Here is a 25,502-nt window from a genome sequence, read left to right as displayed (position 1 = left end):
GCCTTCTCCCAAAAACCTTTCATTTCACCCACCCCCCTCTTCCCTGGCTAATGAAGAACCTATCAATCTCTGCCTTAAATACACCCAATGAGCAGGCCTCCACAACCGCATGCAGCAACAAATTTCACATATTAACCACCCTCTGGCAAAAGAAATTTCTCCATATCTCTGTTCTAAGCAGATACCCTTCAACCCTGAAGTTGTGCCCTCTTCTTCCACCGTGGGAAGCAACCTTTCGGCATCTACTCTGTCCATGCGTTTCAACATTCAAAACGTTTCAATGAGATCCCTTCATTCTCCTAAATTCCAGCGAGTACATGCCCAGAGCCGTCAATCACTCCTCGTATGTTGACCCTTTCAATCCCAGAATCATCCTTGTGACCTTCTCCAACCTCAGTACGTCCTTCATGAAATAAGAAGCCCAAAATTGCTCACAATACTCCAAGTGAGGTTTCACCAGTGCCTTATAAAGCCTCAACATCACATCCCTGCTCTTGTATTGCAGCTACTCTTTGTTCTACCATCATTCAGAGACCTAACTCATTTCCCGACAAGTTATTTTTTTTCTCGTTGCACCTTTTTTTCACTAGGTTCTGGCAGAGGGAAGGACATGGCAAACATCACTGGACAATCAATTGGGAAAGACATCTCCACAATCCTCGCTGAATCAAAAGAGAGCAAGCGACCATCACGAGATGCTGCCTGCAGACGCAAAAAAAGGCGAAGACTCAATGACCTTGACAGCGATAGCACGCTTGAAGATGAAGAAAGTGAGGAGGAGTTCAAAATAAGTGAAAGGTGAAATACCGTTCTCATAAAAGTTCCCTCCTAGTTCGGGATGGAACTTCAGCTGATGGATGGATATCAATTAGACAGAAAGAGTGCAGAGAAGATTTACTAGGATGTCACTGGGACTTGAACTGAGTTACAGGTCAGGACTTTATTCCCTAGAATGTAGAAGAATGAGGGAGATTTGATAGAGGTGTAGAAAATTATGAGGGAGATAGATTGAGTAAATGCAAGCAGGCTTTTACCTGCAGGCGAGGCAGAACTACCAGTTCTTGCCAGTGCAAAAAAAAATACTGACTCCACATACGCTTGTAAACAAATAAAGAAATGTAAGTAAACTGTGCAATACAGAGAGAAAAGAGATCAATAAAGTGCACAAGTCAGAGTCCTTAAATGAGTCTCTGATTGAGTTTGTCATTGAAGAGTCTGATGGTGGAGGGGAAGCAGCTGTTCCTGAACCTGGTGGTGCAAGTCTTGTGGAATCTAAACCTCTACCTCTTTCCTGGTGGTGAGGTGAGATCCCAATCGGAGGACAAGGGTAAAGGGGGTGAAGTTTCGGGAGAACTTCTTCACACAGAGAGTAGTGGGAGAATGGACCAAGCTGTCAGCTGACGTGGTGAATGTAAGTAATTTGCATTCAAGTAAAATTTGGACAGGTACACGAAGGGGAGGGCTATGAAGGGATATGGACTGGGTGCAGGTCAGCGGAACAAGGCAGAATAATAGTTCAGCACAGACTTGAAGGGTCTGTTTTCTGTGCTGTGCTATGGTTCTAAAATTTGCTACCTCTAAACATGGAGTGTTTAGCTACAGCAAGCAAGAATTTTGGTGTATCCGCACCAAATTTCCTTCTTGCTGCTGCGAAACAAGAATTTCATTTCTTTTTTTTAAAAAAACTACAATCATGAACTAAATTAAAAAGAGTTTAACAAATACAAAACATAGAAAAAGATTCCGATTCTGTGGTGAAAGAAAGAAAAATGCAATGGAGCAGGCAGGCAAATCTCTCAAATGTCTTCTGAAGGAAACATCTCGTCTGAGAGAGGATAATAAAGCTGGATTGAAATCTGTTCTGAAAATCTGTGAATGCAGGGACATTTAGAGTTTAAATCCTAGCCCAGACAGGCAGAATGGCCTATTTCTGTGTTGCAATCTCCTACCAATAATTTTAATAGCTCCACAATTACTGGTGTTCCCCAGTGCACATTGTAAGTGATAATTTTTCAGGATTTAATACCATTACAGAAATATCCTCGCTACCAAGCATATAAATGTTTCTCTGCAACAAGAAATAAGACTGGCCATTGATTGTAATATAAAAGCAGGTGTGAGCCTTCAATTCGTTCAGTGTGCATACAGGCCCTTCAGTCCAACTCCTCCATGCGAGATAAGTTGCCTACCTGAGCTAGTCCCTTTTGCCTGCATTTGGTCTCTATCCCTTCAAACCTTTCCTATCCATTAAGCTGTCTTTTAAATATTATAATTACACCCACCTATTACTGCTTCCTCTCCCAGCTTGTTCCTCATACGCACCCATGTGAAAAATTGTCTGTGGTCCTCTTAAATCTTTCCCCTCTCCTCCTAAATCTATGCTCTCTAGTTTTTGACTCCCCTGCCCTTGGTGTTCGTTGAGCAATTGCGCTACATTTGTAAGAAAAATAAGTGAGTACAAATATAACCCCCTCACAAGAAATAGGAGAGGAGTAGGCCCAAGGCTCCTAAATGCTCCCTCACTATTCAGTACAATTGATCAACACTAGCCTCACTTCCTCCCCTGTCCCAGTTCCCCATAGTCCTCAATTCGTTGATCTTTGTAAAACAGTATTTCTCTATCTGCAGCTTATTTAATTAATTTCTAAAAATTAAATGTAAAACTTTACAGCATAGAAGAACCCGATTCCAGACATTTAAACCCATGTTGTCCAATTACACCCAAATTAAACTATGCCCTGAACATTTTAGAGGGTGGGAGAAAACCAGAACAGCTAGATGAAACCCACTCAGACATGGGCAGAATGTACAAACTCCTTAAAACAGCGCTAGATTCGATCTTGGGTCGTTGGTGCTGCCCCAAATGATCTAGACTCCACTAACCAGCGATTCCCTTCGACATGATAGATTGGTTTACTAGTCATTTTATTAACTGCATCTGATAATTAACTGGAATTTTTAAAAAAATCAATGAATTTAAGATGCAATTAATATTTACAGATATTTAATATTTGTGTGTGTCTCAAAGGGTTTATTCCAGGTCTCAGAGGCTAATGGTTAGTTCAAGGGGATTTAAACAAGAAAGTCTGCATACACCGTGATTGCAGTTTACACAGAAATGCTGTAGAAACTCAGCAGGTCACAAAGCATTATTTATGTAGCAAAATAAAACTACGTGACCCAAGTTTCAGGCCTGAGCCCTTTATCAAGATTTGAGCAAAAAGCAGCCAGGTGCCTGAATAAAATGGTGGGGAAAGGGCAGAGGGTGGAGCACAGGGTCACAGGCAAGAGGTCATAGGTGGATATGGGTGGGAGGACACAAGAGAAAAAAATCTGAAAAGTGATAGGAGGAAGAGCTAGCTGTCTGAATGGAGAGGGAAGGAATGGAGAGCTGGAGGCAAGGAGACAGCGATGGGGAAAGAGGGGGAGATGGGAGCTGTCTAGTAGTCGATGTTAAAGCCATTCGGTTGGAGAGTGCCCAGACGGAAAATTAGATGCTGTCCCTCCAATTTGAGGGTGGACTCAGTTTAACAGTGCATGAGGTCATGGACAGACATTTCGGTGTTGGGGGGGTGGGTGTGGAGTGGAGAATTGAAATGGTTGGTGTTACAAACGAACAACCATTTTAAATTTTGTTTGGGACTAAAGGGACTTTGTTAGCACTAACAATAGAAAATTCACCAGACAATGCATTGCATGGAATATAGGAGTTGGGAGGTGATGTTGAGATTGTATAAGACGTTGGTGCGGCCTAATTTGGAGTTCTGTGTGCAGTTCTGGTCGCCTAATTATAGGAAGGATATAAACAGAGTGGAGAGAGTGCAGAGAAGGTTTACCAGAATGTTACCTGGGTTTAAGCATCTAGAGTATAGGGAGAGATTGGACAGATTAGGTCTTTATTCTTTGGAGCGTAGTAGGTTGAGAGGGGATTTGATAGAAGTATTTAAGATTATGAAAGGGATAGACAGAGTGGATGTGGATAGACTATTTCCGTTAAGAGGAGGAAAGATTAAAACAAGAGGACATGAGTTAAGAATTAAGGGGCAGAGGTTTAGAGGTAACATGAGGGGGAACTTCTTGACTCAGAGAGTGGTAGCTGTGTGGAATGATCTTCCGGGAGAAATAGTGGCGGCGGAGTCAATTGTATTATTTAAGAAAAGGTTGGACAGGTCTATGGATGAGAAGAAGATGGAGGGTTATGGGCATTGTGCAGGGAGGTGGGACTAGAGAGGGGTGTTTGGTTCAGTGCGGACTAGAAGGGCCTAATGGCCTGTTTCCGTGCTGTAAATTGTTATGTTGTGGGAGACCAACTGGTATCCACTGTCACCTGATATTATGTTCTTGTCCATGGGCAACACCATTAATTTCTGTGTAATATGCAAACTAATATCCAAATCATAGGGGGGGGTGTGAAAATAAGAAAAAAACATTTAAAAAAAAAACAATGGTCAATTCAAAATAATAGATTTTTAATTAAACTATTAACATTTCTTACTCATCTTCAAACTTACGTCGATTTAAGCTAATTTAACTCCCACTATATGCAAATGTAAATGCGTGTGTGTATGTACAATTAAAGTCCCACTCTGAAAAGTCACTGTTTAAAAGTTCAGCATCATTTTTGTTGGAAGGTCTTAAATTCTCAGTTCAGAAATAATTATAAAGCACATTTAAACATTATAGCTTCAGGCCTCTTTTCTCACATTGTGGCTATTTTCCACCATGAATTCACAAACCCAAACAAGGGTTAAATGAAGTGGCTATCTTCTTTCATGATGAAGTCACAAACCAGACAAGGGTTAAATGAAGTAGCCATGCAAAGATAGACCCAGTAGAAATCTGTCCTCTTTTCCAAAGAGACAGCAAAATGGTCTTCCTTATTTCAAAATGGTATCTAAATGGTATCTGTTTAGGAAAAGGGGAGATGCAGAGAGACTTGGGTGTTGTCGTGTATCAGTCATTGAAAGTGGGTGTGCGGATGCAACAGGTGGTGAGGAAGGCGAATGGTATGTTGGAGTTCATAGTGAGAGGATTTGAGTCCAGGAGTAGGGAGATCCTGCTGCAGCTGAACAGGGCCTTGGTGAGACCAGACCTGGAGTTTTTGGTCACCTTATCTGAGGAAGGATATCCTCGCCATGGAGGGGGTCCAGAGAAGGTTCACTCGGCTGATACCGGGGATGGAGGTGTTCGCATATGAAGATAGGTTGGATAGACTAGGCTTGTATTCTCTGGAATTTAGAAGATTGAGGGGGGGGGGAATCTTATAGAAACATAAAATTCTTAAGGGTTTAGACAGACTAGACGCAGGAAGGTTGTGTTCAATGCTGGGAAAAATTAGAACCAGGGGTCACAGTTTAACGATAAGGGGGAACATTTTTAGGACTGAGATGAAAAATTTCTTCTCTCAGAGTTTAGTGGATCTGTGGAATTCTTTGCCACAGGAAGTAGTTGAGGCAGGATCCTTGTCAATATTTAAGAGTAGGTTAGATTTGGCCCTTGTGGCTAAGGGGATTAGGGGTTATGGGGAGAAGGCAGAAACCAGGTACTGATCAGCCATGATCATATTGAATGGTGGTGTAGGCTTAATGCCCTACTCCTGCACCTATTTTCTATGTTTCAAAAGCCACTGATTCTGTGTTCCACTTTCCCCAGGAGTAACACAATAACACCATTTTTGGTGGGGGTGGGGGGTGGGAGGAGAGTGTTAGGTATGATGCCATCTTGTGAACATGAAGATGTGGAGACGCATTGATATGTGCATGCTTGCTAGAACATCATTTTTGAATGTAAAGTATCAATGAATCAACAGCCTGCCGTGTCTTTTCCTATTACGAAGCATTCCCCTTTTCCCAGGAGTAACACACAACAGTACTTGTTACGTTTAGCACACTTTGTAAAAGGAAAAGAGACAGCAAGCTGTTGATTCATTGATACTTTACTACATTCTAAAATGGTGTTTTAACAGGCATGCATATATCAAAGTGTCGCCACATCATCACGTCCACATGATGGCGTCATACCTAACAGCACCAATTATGGTTACTGTAACTCAACCCTGTCTTTCACAAGGTTTCAACTCCTGTGCCACAGGGTTTTGACTTCTATACTCTCCACACTGAGTGGACTCTTTGTTTCTCTTTCGATAATGTAGCTCTCCAAAACATGAGACTGTTACATCATCGCCAAGATGAGCCCCAATTCTTGGAAACCACGTGTCCATCAGTTTTATTTCGACCAAAATTCTGTTTCTTTTTCAAAACCATTCCCTATCTGTAACAACCTCTGACTTCATCTCTGTTTGAGAGGCTGAAGTGGTTTTGATTAAAAACAGATGACTTCCTTGGCAGGTCTTATTGAGTAATCAAACTCCACTTCAAATCTTTCCCAGACACTTCGACTCTGAGAATGAACTCTCTTCTCTGAAAACAATAGATCTCTATAAATGTGCTGTGACCTGTTTGTGACCCTGTACCAGTCCACAACAACGAATGCAGATACAATATTTTAACTATATAATTGACTATACTAAGACATTTTTATAGATGAGAAATATAGTTTAACATTAAACTAAAGATTAACACAAATCTGTTACATCGGCCACTGGGAGATCCTCACCATTGCTGCAGTCAGAGCGAAGGTGCTCAATGGAATGATCTCCTAATCCAAATCTCATCTCTTTGATGTAGAGAAGGCCACAACAAGAGCACCAGATGCTTTAGATGGCCCACTCAATTCACAAGTGAATTGTTGATTTTCTTCGAAGTACTGTTTGGGACCCAGAGTGGTGATGATGAGGGAGGAGGCCTGGGCACAAGTGTTTCCTGCGGTCATCATGTTGGATACCAAGGGAGCGATTAGTGGGAAGGGATGAGTCCATGAGGGAGTGGTCCCTGTGGAAGGCAGAGAGGGAAGAAGAGTTGAAGATGTGTCTGGTGATGGGATCATGTTGTACCTTGGGTGCAGAGGCTGGTGGGGTGATAGGTGAAGACGAGGGGAATCCTGGGCTTGTTGCGTCTAGGGATAAAGGGGGCCAGGGCAGATGTGTGGGTATTTTAAATATAGACATACAGCACAGTAGAAGGCCCTTCTGGCCCACAAGCCTGTGTTACCCCAAATACAACAACCCCCCCCCCCCCAATACATCTTGAGTAGTTGGAGAAAACCAGAGCACCTGGAGGAAGAACACACAGAAAGATGGAAATTGTACAAACTGCTTACAGACACCGCTGGATTCAAACCTGGGTCGCTGGTGCTGTAATAGCAGTGCGCTATTCACTACACTAGTGGTGCCACCCCACAAATGGAGGAGATGTTGTTAAGGGCTGAGTTGATGGTGGTAGAGGGCAAACCATGTTTGTTTTTTTTTTGAAGAACGAGTCTCATCTTTGAATATTTTTTACATCCAGCAGTGAAGAAGAGTTTGAGATCTCTGACCGAGAAAGCGAGGCAGATGTTGCCTCAAACGACGAAGATGGCTTTGACTTCCCCCGGCGAGGGAGACACCAGAAGTACGTGGAGCCGATGAGGCGGAGTCGACGGTTAAGAGGAAGAGAAGTTAAACGGTACTCAGACGAGGATGAAGAGGATGAAGATGAACGAGCAGGTGAAAAATGTTCCATTGGTTATTTTCTCTCTTCCACATTCCCTTCAATTTCCTCCTTACAGCTTCTAAGTGCTGCTGCATTTATGATCCAGAGGAACCAAGCACAAGGGTAATTTAAAAGAGAACTTAATTTTTGTATCGTCTCCCTTGGCATAATATCTCGAAACACTTTACACCCAATTTATTCGCTTTGAAGTGTTTGGTTGTGATGAATGAGGCCGAGACAATTTTTCTTGCAGATTAAAATACAAACAATTCCTTATTCAATATCCTTGCAAATCTCTGGTGATTTGTCCTGTTCTCTTGAGTACTGACACCGTGTATCTTGTCAAGTGAGGTAACTGTGGATCTTGCTTGCATTCAGTCTTTATTTTTGATCAAGGTCAATGCGTCTCCCTGCGAACATCAGCCAAATCCTGAGAGAGTGAATTCTCAAGCATTAAAAGATTCCTTTTATAGTCACTAAATAATTCGTTAAAAATGTAATATGCACTCAAACCCCATTCTCCGGAAGTCAAGCAACCGGCCATCTCAAGGAACTGGCAAAATAAATCGAGGAAAATCAATAAATAAATAAAATTAAAATTAATAGGAATAAAAAATAAAAGTTTAAAATTGTAAAAGTAAATGTTCTCTGAAGTAACACAAACCTTTGAAGATGGGAGCAAATGTTCAGCCAGTGGAGTGCCTTGGTCGTGCTTTGCTGGGAGCATCTGTTGTGTGAATCTGCAATTGCGTTGCCCGGGATGAGGAGCTGGTTGATGCCGCTCGCCATTGGGATGGCTCTTAAAGCGTCTCCTTATCCCTGCTTAGTAAGAGTTGCCCAGGTGAGAGATAAAACCTGGGGGAGGAGAATGTGACTGAAAATAAAGTAAGTTGCTTTAAGGTTTATATATTCACGCAATAAAGTTTGTTCATTGTAAATAGAGTGTAGTATTTTTGTCTTCTAAACTGTTTATTCGTAATGCACGTGTATTAGTTAGAGTGAATCTCAAGTAACCAGAAAATTGGCTCATCTGGTATCCACCAATCCCCATGAGTTTTGACTGGAAATGTAGATCCCGACTTACAATGTTCTGACTTACGATATTTTGAAGTTGTGATAATCAGAATCCTTTTTGAATAAAGGTAAGTCAGGGTCTACTTTTTCCTTCTCTGATGTAGAGAAGGCCACAGCAGGAGCACCAGATGCTTTAGATGGCCCACTCAGATTCACAAGTGAATTGTTGATTTTCTTCGAAGTACTGTTTGGGACCCAGAGTGGTGATGATGAGGGAGGAGGCCTGGGCACAAGTGTTTACAGTGGTCATCATGTTGGATACCAAGGGAGCGATTAGTGGGAAGGGATGAGTCCATGAGGGAGATTGCCTCCCACAGCTGCTACCCCCTCGTCCCCCAAACATCATCATTTCAGTGCTCCTTTTGTAGTGACGTCAAGGAAACGTGCTTTGTCAGACCCATTGCCCTTTTTTTAAAATAAAGGTCATTTGGAATGCACGCGCAGATTGCCATCGCTGGGAAGGGAGAGAGCACAATGGCAAACTGTACGTGCGTTCCAAATCACAACATCGGCTGCAAAGTAACATCGCTGCCTCGAGTTACCAGACACCATCTCGGGTGATTCCCGGCAGGATCAAGGACATCGGCCTGGTGCCAGGAGTGCCTCATGAAACTGCCTGTAGATGTAGACCCCAACTTATCATAATTAGGGGTCCACCTGTACATGATGTGCTTCTCCCTCCCCACCACCTTCATAGGTGGGTATTTGCCTAATCGTCAGCATCCTTGATGAAGGTCTCAGGCCTGAAACTCAATTGCCTATTGTTTTCCATGGATGCTATGTGACCTGCTGAGTTCCTCCACTCCTTTTGTGTGAAATTCCAGTTCTCCAGGAACTATAGGCTTCTCTTTTTAATTGACATCTTGAATCAGGTTTTGCAACTTCTTCCCACAGGTAGTGAGAATGCTCAACGAGAAAGGAACTGCTCACACTAACCATCCGAGACTTTTGTTTGTACAAAATAAGTATTTATTGGTGTAGAGGAAATACTTGTCCTGCATATGTATTACCTGTCTATATTGTGTTATGCCTGGTTTTACATCTGCAGGTTTTGCACCAAGGACCGGAGAACGCTGTTTCATCGGCTTGTACTTGTGCGTCGGATGATAATGAACTTGAGTTCTCCTGGTGTGTTTTAAGGCTTTAGGTTTACTAAAGTGCCCCTCTCCTTCGGCAGAGAGTGATGCTTCCAGTTGTTACAGTGACCTGCTGGACATGAGGAGACGACGATCAAAAAGGAACCAGGCCAAAAAAGTCAATTACAGGGAAGATTCGGAGTCGGAGAAATCAATGAAGAGTGGTGCGAGTAGGAAGGAAAGGCTGAGAGGGCACAAGCGGCGATTGTACATTACAATGAGCGATGGTAAGGTGATCAATCGTGAAGTTGCACAGCATGACCTGACACATCCGTGCTGTCTCAAGTCGGCCGTTTGGACTTATCCCACTTGCCTACATTTTGTCCATATCCTTCGCAAGCCTTACTAACCGTATCTGTCCTGATGACTTTTGGACATTGCAGTTGTACCCATTTCTAGCAGCTTGTTCCAGATACGGACCACCCTCTGCCCCTCAGGTCTCTCTTAAATCACTCCCCTCTCACCTTCAACCTGTGCCCTCCAGTTCTAGATTTGTGTACCTGGGGGGAAATACTTAAGATCCCTTTATTATGTAATAGTACAGAATGTGTAATATTACGCAAAATTGTCTTCTGACTGCTGTTAAGAGTCACCTGGTGCTCTTAGAGAGAAGTGAGAGAGGGTTCCTGAGTGTCTGGGTTTTCCTCTAGTACTATAACTGAGCTTTGACTTCATAACATATAATATATAATAACATAACAATTACAGCACAGAAACAGGCCATTAGGCCCTTCTAGTCCGCACCGAACCAAACACCCCTTTCTAGTCCCACCTCCCTGCACAATGCCCATAACCCTCCATCTTCTTCTCATCCATAGACCTGTCCAACCTTTTCTTAAATAATACAATTGACTCCGCCGCCACTATTTCTCCCGGAAGCTCATTCCACACGGCTACCACTCTCTGAGTCAAGAAGTTCCCCCTCATGTTACCTCTAAACCTCTGCCCCTTAATTCTTAACTCATGTCCTCTTGTTTTAATCTTTCCTCCTCTTAACGGAAATAGTCTATCCACATCCACTCTGTCTATCCCTTTCATAATCTTAAATACTTCTATCAAATCCCCTCTCAACCTTCTACGCTCCAAAGAATAAAGACCTAATCTGTCCAATCTCTCCCTAGACTCTAGATGCTTAAACCCAGGCAACATTCTGGTAAACCTTCTCTGCACTCTCTCCACTCTGTTTATATCCTTCCTATAATTAGGCGACCAGAACTGCACACAGAACTCCAAATGAGGCCGCACCAACGTCTTATACAGTCTCAACATCACCTCCCAACTCCTATATTCCATGCAATGATTGATAAAGGCCAGCATACTAAAAGCCTTCTTCACCACCCTATTCACGTGAGTTTCTACCTTCAGGGAACGATGTACCGTCACTCCTAAATCTTTCTGCTCTTCTGTATTCCTCAATGCTCTCCCATTTACCACATATGTCCTATTCTGATTCTTCTTACCAAAATGAAGCACCTCACACTTATCAGCATTAAATTCCATCTGCCATTTTTCAGCCCACTTTTCTAAGCAGCCCAAATCCCTCTGCAATCCTTGAAAACCTTCTTCATTATCCACTATTCCACCTGTCTTAGTATCGTCTGCATATTTACTAATCCAATTCACCACCCCATCATCTAGATCATTAATGTATATAACGAACAACAATGGGCCCAATACAGATCCTTGAGGCACACCACTGGTCATCCATTCCCCTTGTGATTCTTAATAAATCTGTATAAGGTCATCCCTTAGTTTCCTATATTCTAGGACATCCACTCACAAGGGTGGCTGTACACCCCCAGCCCTTTTCCCGAGGCGCCACATTAAGGGGGGGGGGGGCACAGAATGAAGCCAACTTAACGACTGCTTCACAGGGAAGTGGGCCCATAAACTTTGAGCAGAGTCCAAAGGGAGCCATAGCCAAAAAAAGGATGAGAATGGCTGGTCTGGTGAATAAAGACCCAACTTTCACCAACTTCTCCTAAAAGTGAAGCCCCGTCCTGGCAACATCTTGGTGAATATCCTCTGCAGCCCTTTCAACTTTATTGCTATCATTCCTGTAGCTGGATGACCTGAACTCTGCGCAGTACAGTGCTTTATATTGCTGAATTACGGGGTCCCAGCTGTTGTACTCCGTATCCCACCCAATAAAGGCAAATATGCCAAAACCCATCTTCACTACCCTGTCCATCTGAGTCACCTCTTTCATGCAATTATGGACCTGTTCCTCTTGGCCTTGCAATTCTCTCCAGGGCCCTGCCATTTATCCTGGATTGATTATGGAATTTGTTTATCTGGGACCATGTTAGTTATAGCCAGAATATCTGTTCTGGAGGTTAAAACTCAGCAGGTCGTGCAGCATCCATAAGAGTTACTGATAATATCACCAACGCTTCAGGCCTGAGCCCTTCTTCAAGGGATGAACAAAAAGTAGGCAGATGCCTGAATTAAAGAGCGGATGAGGAGTATATGCAATGCCAGGATAAAACCACCTGCAAATTGGAGGAATAGTATCTCGTATTCTGTTTGAGCACCCTCCAGCGGGATGGCATTCACATTGACTTCCCCTTTTTCCTTTAGCCCCTCACCCCATCTTTCCCTATGTCTCCTTTCCTCCTCTATCTCTTTCTCTTTCTTCCTTTTTCCCTCTGACTCTAGTTTACTTTGGGGCTTCTTTCTAGCAGTGGAGGAGGCCAGGGACAGACTTACTGGGCATGGGATTGGGAACGTTAAAATGGCCGGCAACTGGATGCTGAAAATGGCCACTGCGGATAGGGGACAAGTGCTCAGCAACACGATCACCTAATCTCCTCTTGATCTCACCATCAGGGCCCACTTTACATCCCCTTTTAGTTTCCTTCCCACTTTAATATCTCTTCAGTTTCCTTGGCATTACCTGCCATCACTGTCTCTCTGTGGTCTTCCTTATAGTATCAAGAGCCCATGTTGTGAACTACTTCCACCTTGCAATGCTGTGTATCAAAAACAAGAGGGGATAGGACAAAATAGCAAAGTTCAAAAGTACAGTGTGGCAGAAGGAGATTAATTAGCGTGGTGCAAAGGCAGTATAATTTTACTATTTTGGGGAACATTCAGGAGTCCGAGAATGGTAGGAAATAAACTGGTCTTCCTGACTGGAGAGGGTGTGACTGTGGTGGGATGAGTCTTTTAATATGTTGGCTGCTTTTCCAGTTACAGATGGAGTCATGGGAGGGGTGGGGGGGTGGGGGGGAGGTGCAGAGAGTGTGTGTAATAGTCTGAGCCACATTCACATCTATCTGCAGTTTCTTGCATTCTGGACATTCATTGGCTTCTAAGGAAGTCGAGGCACTAGTGTGCTCTCTAAGCCATTGCCTCAACATCAGTGGACTAGGACAAGTCATTGGAGATGTTTACCCCTTGCAACTGAAAGGTTGATGAAGATGAGGGATTGGGAGGAGTCACGTGATGGAGTAGTGGCCGGTAGGAGAATACCAGCCCTCTCCAGAAAAGGAAAAAGTGAAGAAAAAGCAAAACCCCAGACACACAAATCACAACCAATAAAAAATAAAGGTGTGGAGAAAATGGCACCTAAGAAAGAAAAACCAAAAACAACGGGAAGAAAAAAAGACGCTGGAAGAGAAAGGTGAAGGTCTTACCTGCACGAAAAAGCAGGGACCCGCCATGGAAAGAGGAGCCCGCTCCCCGAGGATAGTGGAGACCCTGCAGGGTCGTGACCCACCGACCGCAGGACTGCAAAAATGGCTCACGGAGCCAAACAGGGGTGCGCAACTGCACATGACAAAGACAACACAGCACGAACAGCTGAGAGATGCCCGACAGCAGGGCTCCCAGCTGGAAGATAAAGAAAACAATGGGAACAGGGGGGTGAGAAAGAAAAAAGGAAGCAAGGGACAACAGATAACCAGCCCAGAAGAAGAGAACCAACATCAAGACACCATGGAAAAAAATACCCAACCAACGGAGACAAGCAGCTCAACAAGAAAGTCAGAAGAGACACAGATTCAAGGAAGAGAAATAGAAAATACAAACCCTAGAGCAGACACAGAAGAAGAAGAAGATCAAGCTCTGCACAGAGGAATAGGAGGTAAAATGAATGGACAATACATAGATAAAAAAAATTTTCGAGAACAAATGAAAGCATTAAGAGAATGGCTGACTCTAGAATTTCGTAAAATAAAAAGTACAGAAGAAAAAGTGAGTAGAATAGAGCTGGTCATAACAGATGTAGGGAAAGGATTAGAAAATGTGGAAGAATGAGTCTTCTTTCTTTGGCTTGTCTTCGCGGACGAAGGTTTATGGAGGGGTAAGGTCCACGTCAGCTGCAGGCTCGTTTGTGGCTGACAAGTCCGATGCGGGACAGGCAGGCACGGTTGCAGCGGTTGCAGGGGAAAATTGGTTGGTTGGGGTTGGGTGTTGGGTTTTTCCTCCTTTGTCTTTTGTCAGTGAGGTGGGCTCTGCGGTCTTCTTCAAAGGAGGTTGCTGCCCGCCGAACTGTGAGGCGCCAAGATGCACGGTTTGAGGCGATATCAGCCCACTGGCGGTGGTCAATGTGGCAGGCACCAAGAGCTTTCTTTAGGCAGTCCTTGAACCTCTTCTTTGGTGCACCTCTGTCTCGGTGGCCAGTGGACAGCTCACCATATAACACGATCTTGGGAAGGCGATGGTCCTTCATTCTGGAGACGTGACCTACCCAGCGCAGTTGGATCTTCAGCAGCGTGGATTCGATGCTGTCGGCCTCTGCCATCTCGAGTACTTCGATGTTGGAGATGAAGTCGCTTCAATGAATGTTGAGGATGGAGCGGAGACAACACTGGTGGAAGCATTCTAGGAGCCGTAGATGATGCCGGTAAAGGACCCATGATTCGGAGCCGAACAGGAGTGTGGGTATGACAACGGCTCTGTATAGGCTAATTTTTGTGAGGTTTTTCAGTTGGTTGTTTTTCCAGACTCTTTTGTGTAGTCTTCCAAAGGCGCTATTTACCTTGGCGAGTCTGTTGTCTATCTGCACCATTTCATCGGATGCAAGGAAGAATGAGTAATGGCGGTAGAAATGGAAGTGAACGACTTAAAAAGAAAATTGGAAGAAAGTGATAAAAAAGTTAAAGAAACACAGGAGTTGTTAGAAGATGGATATAATGGAAAACTATAGTAGGTAAAACAATATAAAGATAGTGGGCCTAAAGGAAGATGAAGAAGGCAAAGATATGAAAGAATTTATAAAAGAATGTATCCTAAAAGTCCTGGGAATGCCAGAAATGCAGGAAGGAATGGAAATAGAAAGGGCACACAGAACATTAGCCCCGAAACCACAGTCACAACAAAAACCAAGATCTGTTTTAGTAAAATTCCTGAGATACACGACAAGAGAAAATATATTGGAGAAGGCAATGAATAAAATGAGAGAAGACAAAAAACCACTGGAATACAAAGGTAAAAAAAAAAAAAAATTTCTACCCAGGCATAAGTTTTGAGCTCCTGAAGAAGAGGAAGGAGTTTAATGTAGCAAAATTGATCCTAAGGAAGAAAGGCTATAAATTTATGTTAAGATATCCAGCGGTGCTTAAAATAGTTATCCCAGGGCAGCAAAACAGCAAAGCAAAGCAAAGCACGAGAATTTGTAGAACACCTGCAAGACAGAAAGAGAGATGAAGAGATGTAACAAGAACAAAGAACGATGACAAACTACATATAAAGAAGTAAAAATAAGGTATAAGTAAGAACTAAAGATGGGAAGGGGGGGAGGAGGGGTTTTAAAAAAAATACGTAAGAAGAAAAAGAAGAAATGAGGGGGAGCTTTGTTGTAATGGGAAGATAAAAGTCTTTTCTGGAGAGGGTTGGGTGGGAGAGAATAACAGTCACTGCGAAATCAGTTGACACTTGCGAACGCAGTCCGAATGGAGAGGGGAGTTGTGGTTGCCCAGCAAGGGACCAGGGGCGACTCAGAGTGGGGGGGGGGGACACTTGGGGTTAAGGGAATTTTATATGTGGGAATGGTTGAAATATTTTATGTTTTAGAAGTGTTGTCATACAGTGCGTTCATAAAAAGAAAACTGAGAAATGGAAAAGGGGAAAGGTGGTGGTGAGGAAGCGGAAATGAGATGTAAACAAAGTATGAAATGGCCATGTTGAACTATATGACTATAAATATTAATGGAATATAGAACCAAATCAAAAGGAAGAGGCTATTAAATTTACTGAAAAAAGAAAAAATAGATATAGCATTCGTGTAGGAAACGCATCGAACTGAAGTGGAACATAATAAATTAAAGAGGGACTGGGTAAGACACGTAACGGCAGTGTCATATAATTCAAAAGCTAGAGGTGTAGCTATATTAATCAATAAAAATGTACCAATCAAAATAATAGATCCAGCAGGGAGGTATGTACTGATAAAGAGTCAGATATATGCAGAATTCTGGAATTTCCTCAATATATATGCACCTAATGAAGAGGATCAAAAATTTATGCAAGATATCTTTTTGAAGATTGTGGATACGCAGGGGAATATATTGATAGGAGGGGACTTTAACCTTAATTTGGATTCAAAGATGGATAAAACTGGACAAAAGACTAGCAGAAAGAACAAAGTAGCCAAATTTATGGTTAAATCAATGCAGGAAATGCAACTTTTGGATATATGGAGGAGGCAACACCCAAGGGAGAAGGAATATTCATATTATTCGAGTAGACATAAAACATACTCAAGGATTGATCTGTTCCTGTTGTCAGCCCATATCCAAGGGAGAGTTAGGAAAACGGAATATAAACCTAGATTGTTATCGGATCACTCACCCCTGTTATTACCAATAGAGCTGGAGGACATCCCACCGAGAACGTATAGATGGAGATTAAACTCCATGCTACTTAAAGTACAGGATTTTAGAGAATTCATTGAGCGCCAAATTAAAATGTACTTTGAAATAAATGCGGAATCAGTGAAAGATAAATTTATATTATGGGACGCAATGAAAGCCTTCATCAGAGGGCAGATAATAAGTTATGTAAATAAGATGAAGAAGGACTACAATTGGGAAATAGAACAGCTGGAAAGGGAAATAGTAAGTACAGAAAAAGAATGAGCAACAAGGGAAGATACAACAAAAAGAAGAGAATTGGCAGACAAAAAAATAAAATACGAAACACTACAAACGTATAAGGTGGAGAAGAACATAATGAAGACAAAGCAGAAGTATTATGAGCTAGGAGAAAAATCACACAAAATACTAGCTTGGCAGTTTAAAACAGAACAAGCTAAACGAACTGTATTGGCATCAAGGAAAAAGGACAAACAAATTACATATAACCCAACAGAGATCAATGAAAACTTCAAGGAATTCTACGAGCAATTATACCGAACGTAGAATGAAGGGAAAGAAGACAAAATAGATGAATTTCTAGCTAAAATTGAACTAGCGAAATTGCAGGAAGTGGAGCAAAACAAATTGATAAAACCATTTGAAATAGAGGAAACACAGGATATATTAAAAAAGCTACCGAACAATAAAATGCCTGGAGAGGACAGACTCCCAATAGAATTCTATAAAACATTGAAAGACTTATTAATTCCTCCTCTCCTGGAAGTAATGAACCAGATTGAAGAAACACAAAACTTGCCAGATTCATGTAAAATGGCAATAATTACAGTAATACCAAAGACGGGGAAAGATCCACTAACATCAGCATCATATAGACCAATATCTCTACTTAACTCAGATTATAAGATAATAGCTAAACTATTAGCAAAGAGATTGGCCGACTGTAACAAAAATGGTAAAACTAGATCAAACTGGATTTATTAAGAAAAGACGAACAACGGACAATATCTGTAAGTTCATTAACTTAATCCATGCAGTACAAGGAAATATGACGTCAACAGTGGCAGTTCCTTTAGACGCAGAGAAAGCCTTTGACAGGGTAGAATGGAATTATTTATTCAAAGTACTACAGAGGTTAAACCTACCAGAGAAATATATTAATTGGATTAAAGCATTATATAAGGGACCATTGGCGAAGGTGACAGTAAATGGATATATGTCGAACCAATTTAAATTAAGCAGGTCAACTAGGCAGGGATGTCCACCATCTCCCTCACTGTTCGCTTTAGCTATACAACCCTTGGCAGAACTGATAAAAACAGAAAATAAAATAAAAGGGATAAAAATAAAAGAAAAGCAATATAAAATCAATCTATTTGCAGATGATTGATCTATTTGCAGATGGGTGTGAGATAGGGATAAATTAGATTGTTGTGGAGATTAACAGAACCAGAATTATCAATAAAAGAATTACATAAGAAATTGAAGAAATATGGAGAAGTATCGGGGTACAAGATCAACGCAAATAAAAGTGAAGCGATGCCAATGAATAATGCGGATTTCACAAAGTTTAAGAAAGAATCACCATTTAAATGGCAAACACAAGGAATCTGATACCTAGGTATTAGACTAGATAATAATCTAGGCCATCTATACAAATTAAATTATCAACCATTAATGAAGAAATTACAAGATGACTTAGAACATTGGAAAGATTTACCACTAACACTGATAGGAAGGGTAAATTGCGTTAAAATAAATATCTTCCCAAGGATACAAAACCTATTTCAATCATTACCAATTCCCTTAACAGAGAAATTCTTCAATGAGCTAAAGAAAATAATAAGGAAATTCTATGGAAGGGGGGGAAACCGAGGATAGTGCTAGATAAATTAACAGAATGGTACAAACAAGGGGGCTTACAGCTATCAAACTTTAAGAATTATTTTAGAGCCGCACAATTAAGATACCTATCAGATTTTTATCAAACAAGGGAAAAACCAGATTGGACCAGATTAGGGCTAGATAAAATAGTGGAGAAGGTACCAGAACATATACTTTATAAGTGGGATGAAAAGCTGGTGTAAATTAGAAGTTCACCAGTACTGCACCATCTGCTCAACATTTGGAAGAAGATTCATGTAGAAAGGAAAAAAAACAAATGACCAACTACCAAAATTATTACTGACGCAAAATCAACGAATCCCTTTCACAATAGATAACCTTTCCTTTAGAGAATGGGAGAGAAAAGGAATCAAAAGAATAGAAAATTGTTTTTTGGGAAATAATTTATTTTCTTTTGAACAAATGAAGTACAAATATGGAATAACTCACGGTACAATGTTTGCATACACCAACTGAAAACCTACTTGAAGGACAAATTGGGAAGCAGACTGAGGTTACCAGAAGGAAGCAACTTTGAATATGTGATTACAGACAAAATGATAATTAAAAGATTTATAACCAACATGTACATTAAGCTGCAAGAGAAAGAAAACGATGAAATAAGCTGTAAACCCAAACAAAAGTGGGAACAAGATCTAAACATAAAGATAAAGAATGAAACATGGGAAAAGCTATGCTCCGGAACTATGAGAAATACAATAAACACGAGGTTATGTATGATACAATATAATTGGTTACACAGGCTATACACCATGCCACAAAAGTTAAATAAATGGGACCCAACAGAATCAGATAGATGTTTTCGCTGTAAGAAGGAAACGGGAACAACAGGACATGCAATTTGGACATGTGAGAAAGTGGAAAAGTTTTGGGAAGATCAAAACCAGGTATTAAATAAAATCACAAAAAGCAACATCCCAAAAAATCCAGAGATCTTTCTTCTAAGTAACATAAGAAGTAAAGAACTAGGCCTTGATTTGGATGGAGCACAAAAAAGATTTATTGTGATAGCCTTAGCTGTAGCAAAAAAATCTATAATGTCAACCTGGAAATCAGAAGAGAGCTTGAGAATACAGCAATGGTACATGGAAATGAATAAATGTATTCCATTGGAAAAAATAACATATAATTTAAAAAATAACGTCACAGTATTCGAACAAATTTGGGAACCGTACATGGAACACAACAGAGAGGGCTTGCCTTGGACCTCCACCCCCTAAAATGATAGAATGAGAAGAAGATGAAATGAGCCAGTGTGTAACAGTAGATGACACAATTTTCTTGTTTATTTTCATTGTGTGATGACAATTGCTTAATGGGTATAATGTATCATGTATGTTGAACATTGAGTGGGTGGGGAGGGGAGGTGAAGGAGGGAGGGAAGGAAGGGGGGGGGAAGGGGAGAAAATGACACTGTATATTCAAGAGGGAAATGTTTGTGTGTATTTTGGTTAATATGGTTCATAGTGTGAAAAATTTTAAAAATTTAAAAAAGATGAGGGAATCATTACCAGATTCCTGAACGAACTTCACACTAGTTAAATAATGTTGTTTTTGCGGTGTTCTTACTGTACTAAAATTAGAAATTTATCGGTGTGAGATGGGGATAAATTAGATTGTTGTGGAGTAGGTTTCCATAGATTGAAGGGGCTGTACTGTGCTGTAATATTCTATCAGACTCGTATCTCTACATTCGCTGCTGCCTATATTGACTGGTTGGACTGCTCATGAGACTTTTTTTTGCTGCACCTCTGTACACCTGAACTGAACCAAAGGCAAAGTTAATGTTCTTGTGTTTCCAGAGAGCTCCGGGAGCAGAAGTTCTGAGGAAGAGGAGGATGAAGACAGACCTCAACGGAAGCGCCCAAACAGGATCGAGGACGAGGAAGACGAGGAAGAGCCGGCGCTGGTGAGCAGGCTCTCCTCCAGACCGTGCCGAGATTACAGCAAGAAGCCCCCCTACCGGCTGCTGAGTGACGAGGAGGAGGGGGAAGAGCTGCAGGAGGTGGAGAAAAACGTCGGCTCTTTGGACTGTGGCCTGGCGGAGCTGCCCTCGTCCAATGGACAGAACCTGATCAGCAGAACCAGTGAGAAGAGCCAAGTGGTCAAGGACACTGCCAGCAGCCCCAGCCCGGCACTGAATGGAGCCTGCGCTGGGGAGGCTAGCGCGGCCTCTACAGGAGGAGTTGCTGAAGGAGGGGAGGAAGAAGAAGATGATCTCTTGGGAGTAACTGACCTTGTAGAATATGTTTGTAATAATGAACAAGTATAAAAACTTTTTACACTAGTTTAAATAATTTATTCCATAGTAGCTGTACATCAGGCCGGTTATTGTGTCTATTTTTTGGGCTGTATTCCCCAACCTCACTACAGCAGAGAGCAAGCCTTCTCTTGCATCCACTTCCCCTTCGACCCTCACTCTCATAAAGTGACCAATTAATTATGAGGCAATTAACACGGTAGGTTCCTTAACCTGTTTTTATTTCGCCTTAGTAATTTTTTTTGTTGTTGTTATGTCCTGTACAATTTCAGTTGACGATAGTTCTATTGTGTGAGATTCCTCTTTTTTTAAAAAAAACATTGACAATGAATTCTTTGCCCAAAATGCTCCCGAAGCGGGTGGGGTGGGTTGGTGGGCCTGTGGAAAGAAACTTGTCCTCATTCCGGAAAGATTGTTTTGACCCTCCTATGTCTTGTCTTTTTTAAGAAAAAAATATATATATATCTATACATAAAAAAAAAAGACTTTTTAAGTATGTTGTGCAGAGTCCTGTCACCACTCGGTTCATTATGTACTTGGTTTTGAACAACAGATTTAAGCTACAGATCATGCTTCGAACTTAAAAAGTGCGCCAGGTTCCATGTGCAGACAGTCCCCAATGTGACCTATCTCCAACAAACTCTCCTGTGATGCTCACTCGTTCACTTTCTACTTGTTGGCACTACTGTTGATTGCAATAACCCTGTTTCCTGGTGTAATGATTGGTTATCTGTGCTGTAAAATCCCTGATATGCTTTTTAGATTTAAATTTCCTTTTATATACATATATGTGTGTGTGTGTGTGTGTGTGTGTGTGTGTGTGTGTGTGTATGTATATATGTGTGTGTATATACGTATGTATACGTATATATACACGTATGTATATGTCTATACACATATGTATATGTCTCTATACACATATGTATATGTCTATATACACACGTATGTATATGTATATATACACGTATGTGTATATGTATGTATATGTATATATATACATACATATATATACACATATGTATACGTATGTATATGTACGTATGTATATGTATACACACACACACACACACACACACATATATATTATATATATATATATATATATACACACACACAAGAATGTTTCTTCCTTGGTGCCTCTGTATGAACATTTTAAGAAGCCCTGGTGCATCAAACCGACTGGGAGTTTTGGATCACAGTTCATTTTTAAAGCTCAATTTTACCCACCTCATCCAATGGTACTTATAAAAGAATAGAAGTTGGGGGCATAATCCATTGGACCTGTGGGAGTTGAAGGACCTGAGTTACAATTTAACCCTTCTCTCTCCCTTATACCAAAGCATCACTGGTCTTTTTTTAAATTTTCTTCCCCTGTACCAAGAAGGTGAGTGTCAACGGTATGTTCACTGGTAACTGCCTCCACAGTCCCTGAAGTTCATAAAGCAGGGACGTTTCTTTATGGTTTTGCTTGCATATCATCTGAATGGTGCACTATATAATATAGAATAGCATTTTTAGACAGCATCAAATGCTGATACAAGCCGCCATATCAAAGTGATTTTTGTTTGTCCCCTTTGACTCTGCTCTTCGAGTAAACATTTGTCTAATCTGGGTACCAAAAAGGAATACGATGAATGTTGATTCTACTTGTTGTTAACAGTTGACTTTTTTTAGTGGAGTGACAGTAAATCCGTTGTCCTGTATACAGGCTTCTTTAATCCATCTTTGTATTCTTCGATGAAATTATTATCCCTGTATTGAAGAAAAAAAGTGCAAGTTGAATTTTGGTTTCAGAACGTGGAAGTCGTCCTCGTGTAACTTCTCCCCAGTTCCATTTGCCCTGGCGTTTTGCTTGACTCTGTGTTCATTAGACATGTGGTGCTTGTGTTCATTAGACATATGGTGCTGACCTTTTTTGATACCACAGTGCCTGTCTCTCCAGCAGAAGATCTCGGTGTCGGCCGTTTCATAGAATATTACAGCACGGTACAGGCCTTTCAGCCCACAGTGTGGTCGACCTATGTAGACTAACCCTTTCCTCCCTCAAACCCATCACCCTCCATTTCTCATGCATCCATGTGCCTATCTGGGAATCTTTTGACTGACCCTATTGTAGCAGCCTTCACCACCACCCCTAGCAATGCATTCCAGGCACTGTCCAGTCTGAGTGGAAAAAAAACCTCTGATGTCGCCTTTAAATTTTCCTGCTCTCACCTTGTACAGATGTCCTCTGGTATTTGCTATTGTCACTCTGGGGGAAAAGGGGCAGCTGACCAACCCTATCTAAGCCCCCCCCCCCCCCCCCATAATCTTGTAGACCTCGATTTAACGCGAGGTCGTTCCAAACAAGTAAAACTCAAAAGTCTGCAGACTATGGTTGAAGTGAAAACACAACGCTGGAGAAACTCAACAGGTCAAACTGTGTTTTGGATAGAGCAGAGATAAAGAGGCATTATCAATGTTTCAGGTTTGAGCCCTTCATCAAGGTATGAAAAGGCTCTCCCCCAAAAAACCAGGGACACGCAGACTTACCCTGGCTACTCTGATCTGGACCTCCCCCATATGCTTTCCCTTTCAATCTTGAACGCACTTACTGACTTGACATCCCTCACCAGTGCCTAAATGTGTCCTTGCATTTCAAAATGAAAGAGGTTTTAAATTCCAATTTGTGATAAAACATTGCAAGAATTGCCACGGTATTCTCCAAGGATGACCTTGGATATCCTAGAAGGGAAGAAAGGTGAAAAAAAAAAGGTGGAAGGTCAATCTATTAAAAACTATCATGGGATCTGGATGTCATTGTTCATGCCACATTTGCCTGACTTCATGTTCTTCAGCTTAGGGTTTGCTAAATCATTTTAATAGACAGTTGAGGCTTGACCATATTGTCTCTGGAGTAGGAGGTGGTAAACAGCTTTAAGATCCTCCTAAGCGTCTCTAGTCCACCCACGTCCCACCGGTGGCTGGCTTACTGTCACGGTGCGTTTCGCCCAGGAAACTGCAGCGGCTTGTGAGCGTGCCTCAGACCGTCTCTCACTCCGCTGTCTCTTCAAAGGCTCCTCTCAGATCACGTCCTTTTTGCTTCCATGTGGTTTAACACGCGTCGAATCCTGTTGTGTCTCTGCACGCCTTTTTTAGACTGCAATGTCGGGAAAATAACGGCACGGCTGCCTGTTCACACTGGGCTCCTTTTTTACACTGTGAGTGCAACTGGGGGTTGGACGTGCAGTGGAGTCGATAACTGACAATGAATTGGACCAGTGCGATTTACACTGCAGGCTCCCCCCCCCCATAAAAGTTGCAGGGGGTTCTGCCGGATGAATGGCGGTGCAGGAATGGACCCCAAATTCCTTTGTAGACGGTTACATTCTTTGATTGCGCTGTGACATGCCAGCAGGCTCAAAACCCCGAATGTGACAATCCGCTTGAACTCTGGAGTTGCTTGGATGCCGGACCAGATTAGGGTTGTTCCACCTCAATGTCGGGAAAATCGCAGATGCCTTGATGAAGGGCTGAAAGCCAAATTGTAGTTTTATCTTTGCTATATCGTTTCTCCAGCATTCTCTGTTTTACTTCTGGACCGTGAGGCTCCTCGATGTTTTCCTCCTTGAAATTAGTTTAATGGCTCGAATTTGATTCCCCCCCCACCAGGGGTAGGATGTCAAACGCCTGTATCTGTTCTGTTTCAGTCCAGTGCAAGTTTATTGCCCCTTGAAGTGCGACAGCTCGTTTTGCGATCACTCCAGCTCGTCAACATTGTCCAGCGGGGAAACGAGTGCGGAGTGACACTTGGAACAGAGCAAAGGCAGCGTCATTTTTACCCGTGAGTTTCATTCAGGACTCTGATAATGTCGGACTCTGGTTTTACCCTACCCTCAATTTAGTCTATGTGTTGTCTGAGTCCAGCGTGCTCGTTGAATGAAGTGATAGGAGAAGGTATTCGGTTCAACAATCAGTTTATTATACAGCACAAGAATAAAACTTAACAGAGCTCTGGATCAGTCGTTAGTTCATAGGTCACCTGCACAGTGAGCTATTCCCCAAGACTGACCCCTATTGTCCAGTTGGCTCAGTTTATATAGATCAACCTTATCATACAGAACAAAAGTTGGCTTCTTTTGCTAGATCTTTTTGCATAAGGGTTATCACAAGTCATCTCCTGTTTTGCAGATATCTGGGGTGTAGCGCTCCCATCTTAATCCTCCAGGCCAGACTATCCTGTTGTTTTGATCAGAAATTAATTCATCCCCAGATATTTCTAATCACCATTCTGTCCCTGTCTGGCCAATTTCTGCTGTTCTCTTTAACACCTCCTCCTGCCTTAATCTTCCTCCTAGTCTGGTTTTCCATTCCCTTTGTTTCTTGCAGGCCATTCTTTGTTCTGGTCTGGCCTGTGTCTCCTGTGCTACTCACCACCTCCTTCAGTTGGAGCATTCCTCCTAAATCGTTTTATGCATTTCCTCTCCCTGTATTTTGCGAGCAGACAATTTTGCTCAGCCAACTTTGCTCCATGCTGTGATTGCCACTTAATCACATTCCTCTTTTTCCCTGAACCATGCAGTAAATATAAAATTATTAATTAATCATTTCTTTCATAATGTTTTCACCCCTAGATTCGAACAATAACGACAGGAAAGAAACTGATGGGTGGGAGAAGTGGGGGTGAAGACGGACGAGACTTTCAAGGCGTTGTCTGCTTTTCCAAGGCAAGACTTGTAGA

The 25,502-nt window shown here is 41.9% G+C and overlaps 1 protein-coding gene across 3 annotated transcripts in view; it reads left to right on the top strand.

Annotated features, from left to right (window-relative positions):
* The window catches only part of rsf1a (remodeling and spacing factor 1a), a 119,190-nt gene extending 98,381 nt beyond the window's left edge, over positions 1-20,809 (top strand). For 2 of the 3 annotated variants that reach the window (XM_069892158.1, XM_069892157.1), the window contains exons 13-16: positions 591-798; positions 7,407-7,603; positions 9,841-10,026; positions 20,325-20,809. In XM_069892158.1, coding sequence (XP_069748259.1) covers positions 591-798; positions 7,407-7,603; positions 9,841-10,026; positions 20,325-20,794 — 1,061 coding nt within the window. In that variant the 3' untranslated portion in view covers positions 20,795-20,809. The remainder of the gene's footprint in view (positions 1-590; positions 799-7,406; positions 7,604-9,840; positions 10,027-20,324) is intronic. The other variant, XM_069892159.1, reaches the window with a different exon arrangement.
* The last annotated feature ends 4,693 nt before the right edge of the window (positions 20,810-25,502 follow it).

The sequence above is a fragment of the Narcine bancroftii genome, chromosome 7 (genome assembly GCF_036971445.1).
Source record: "Narcine bancroftii isolate sNarBan1 chromosome 7, sNarBan1.hap1, whole genome shotgun sequence".
NCBI classification, from domain to species: Eukaryota; Metazoa; Chordata; class Chondrichthyes; order Torpediniformes; family Narcinidae; genus Narcine; species Narcine bancroftii.
Note: the sequence above shows the minus strand (reverse complement) of the source record. Positions and strands in the feature narration are given on the sequence as shown.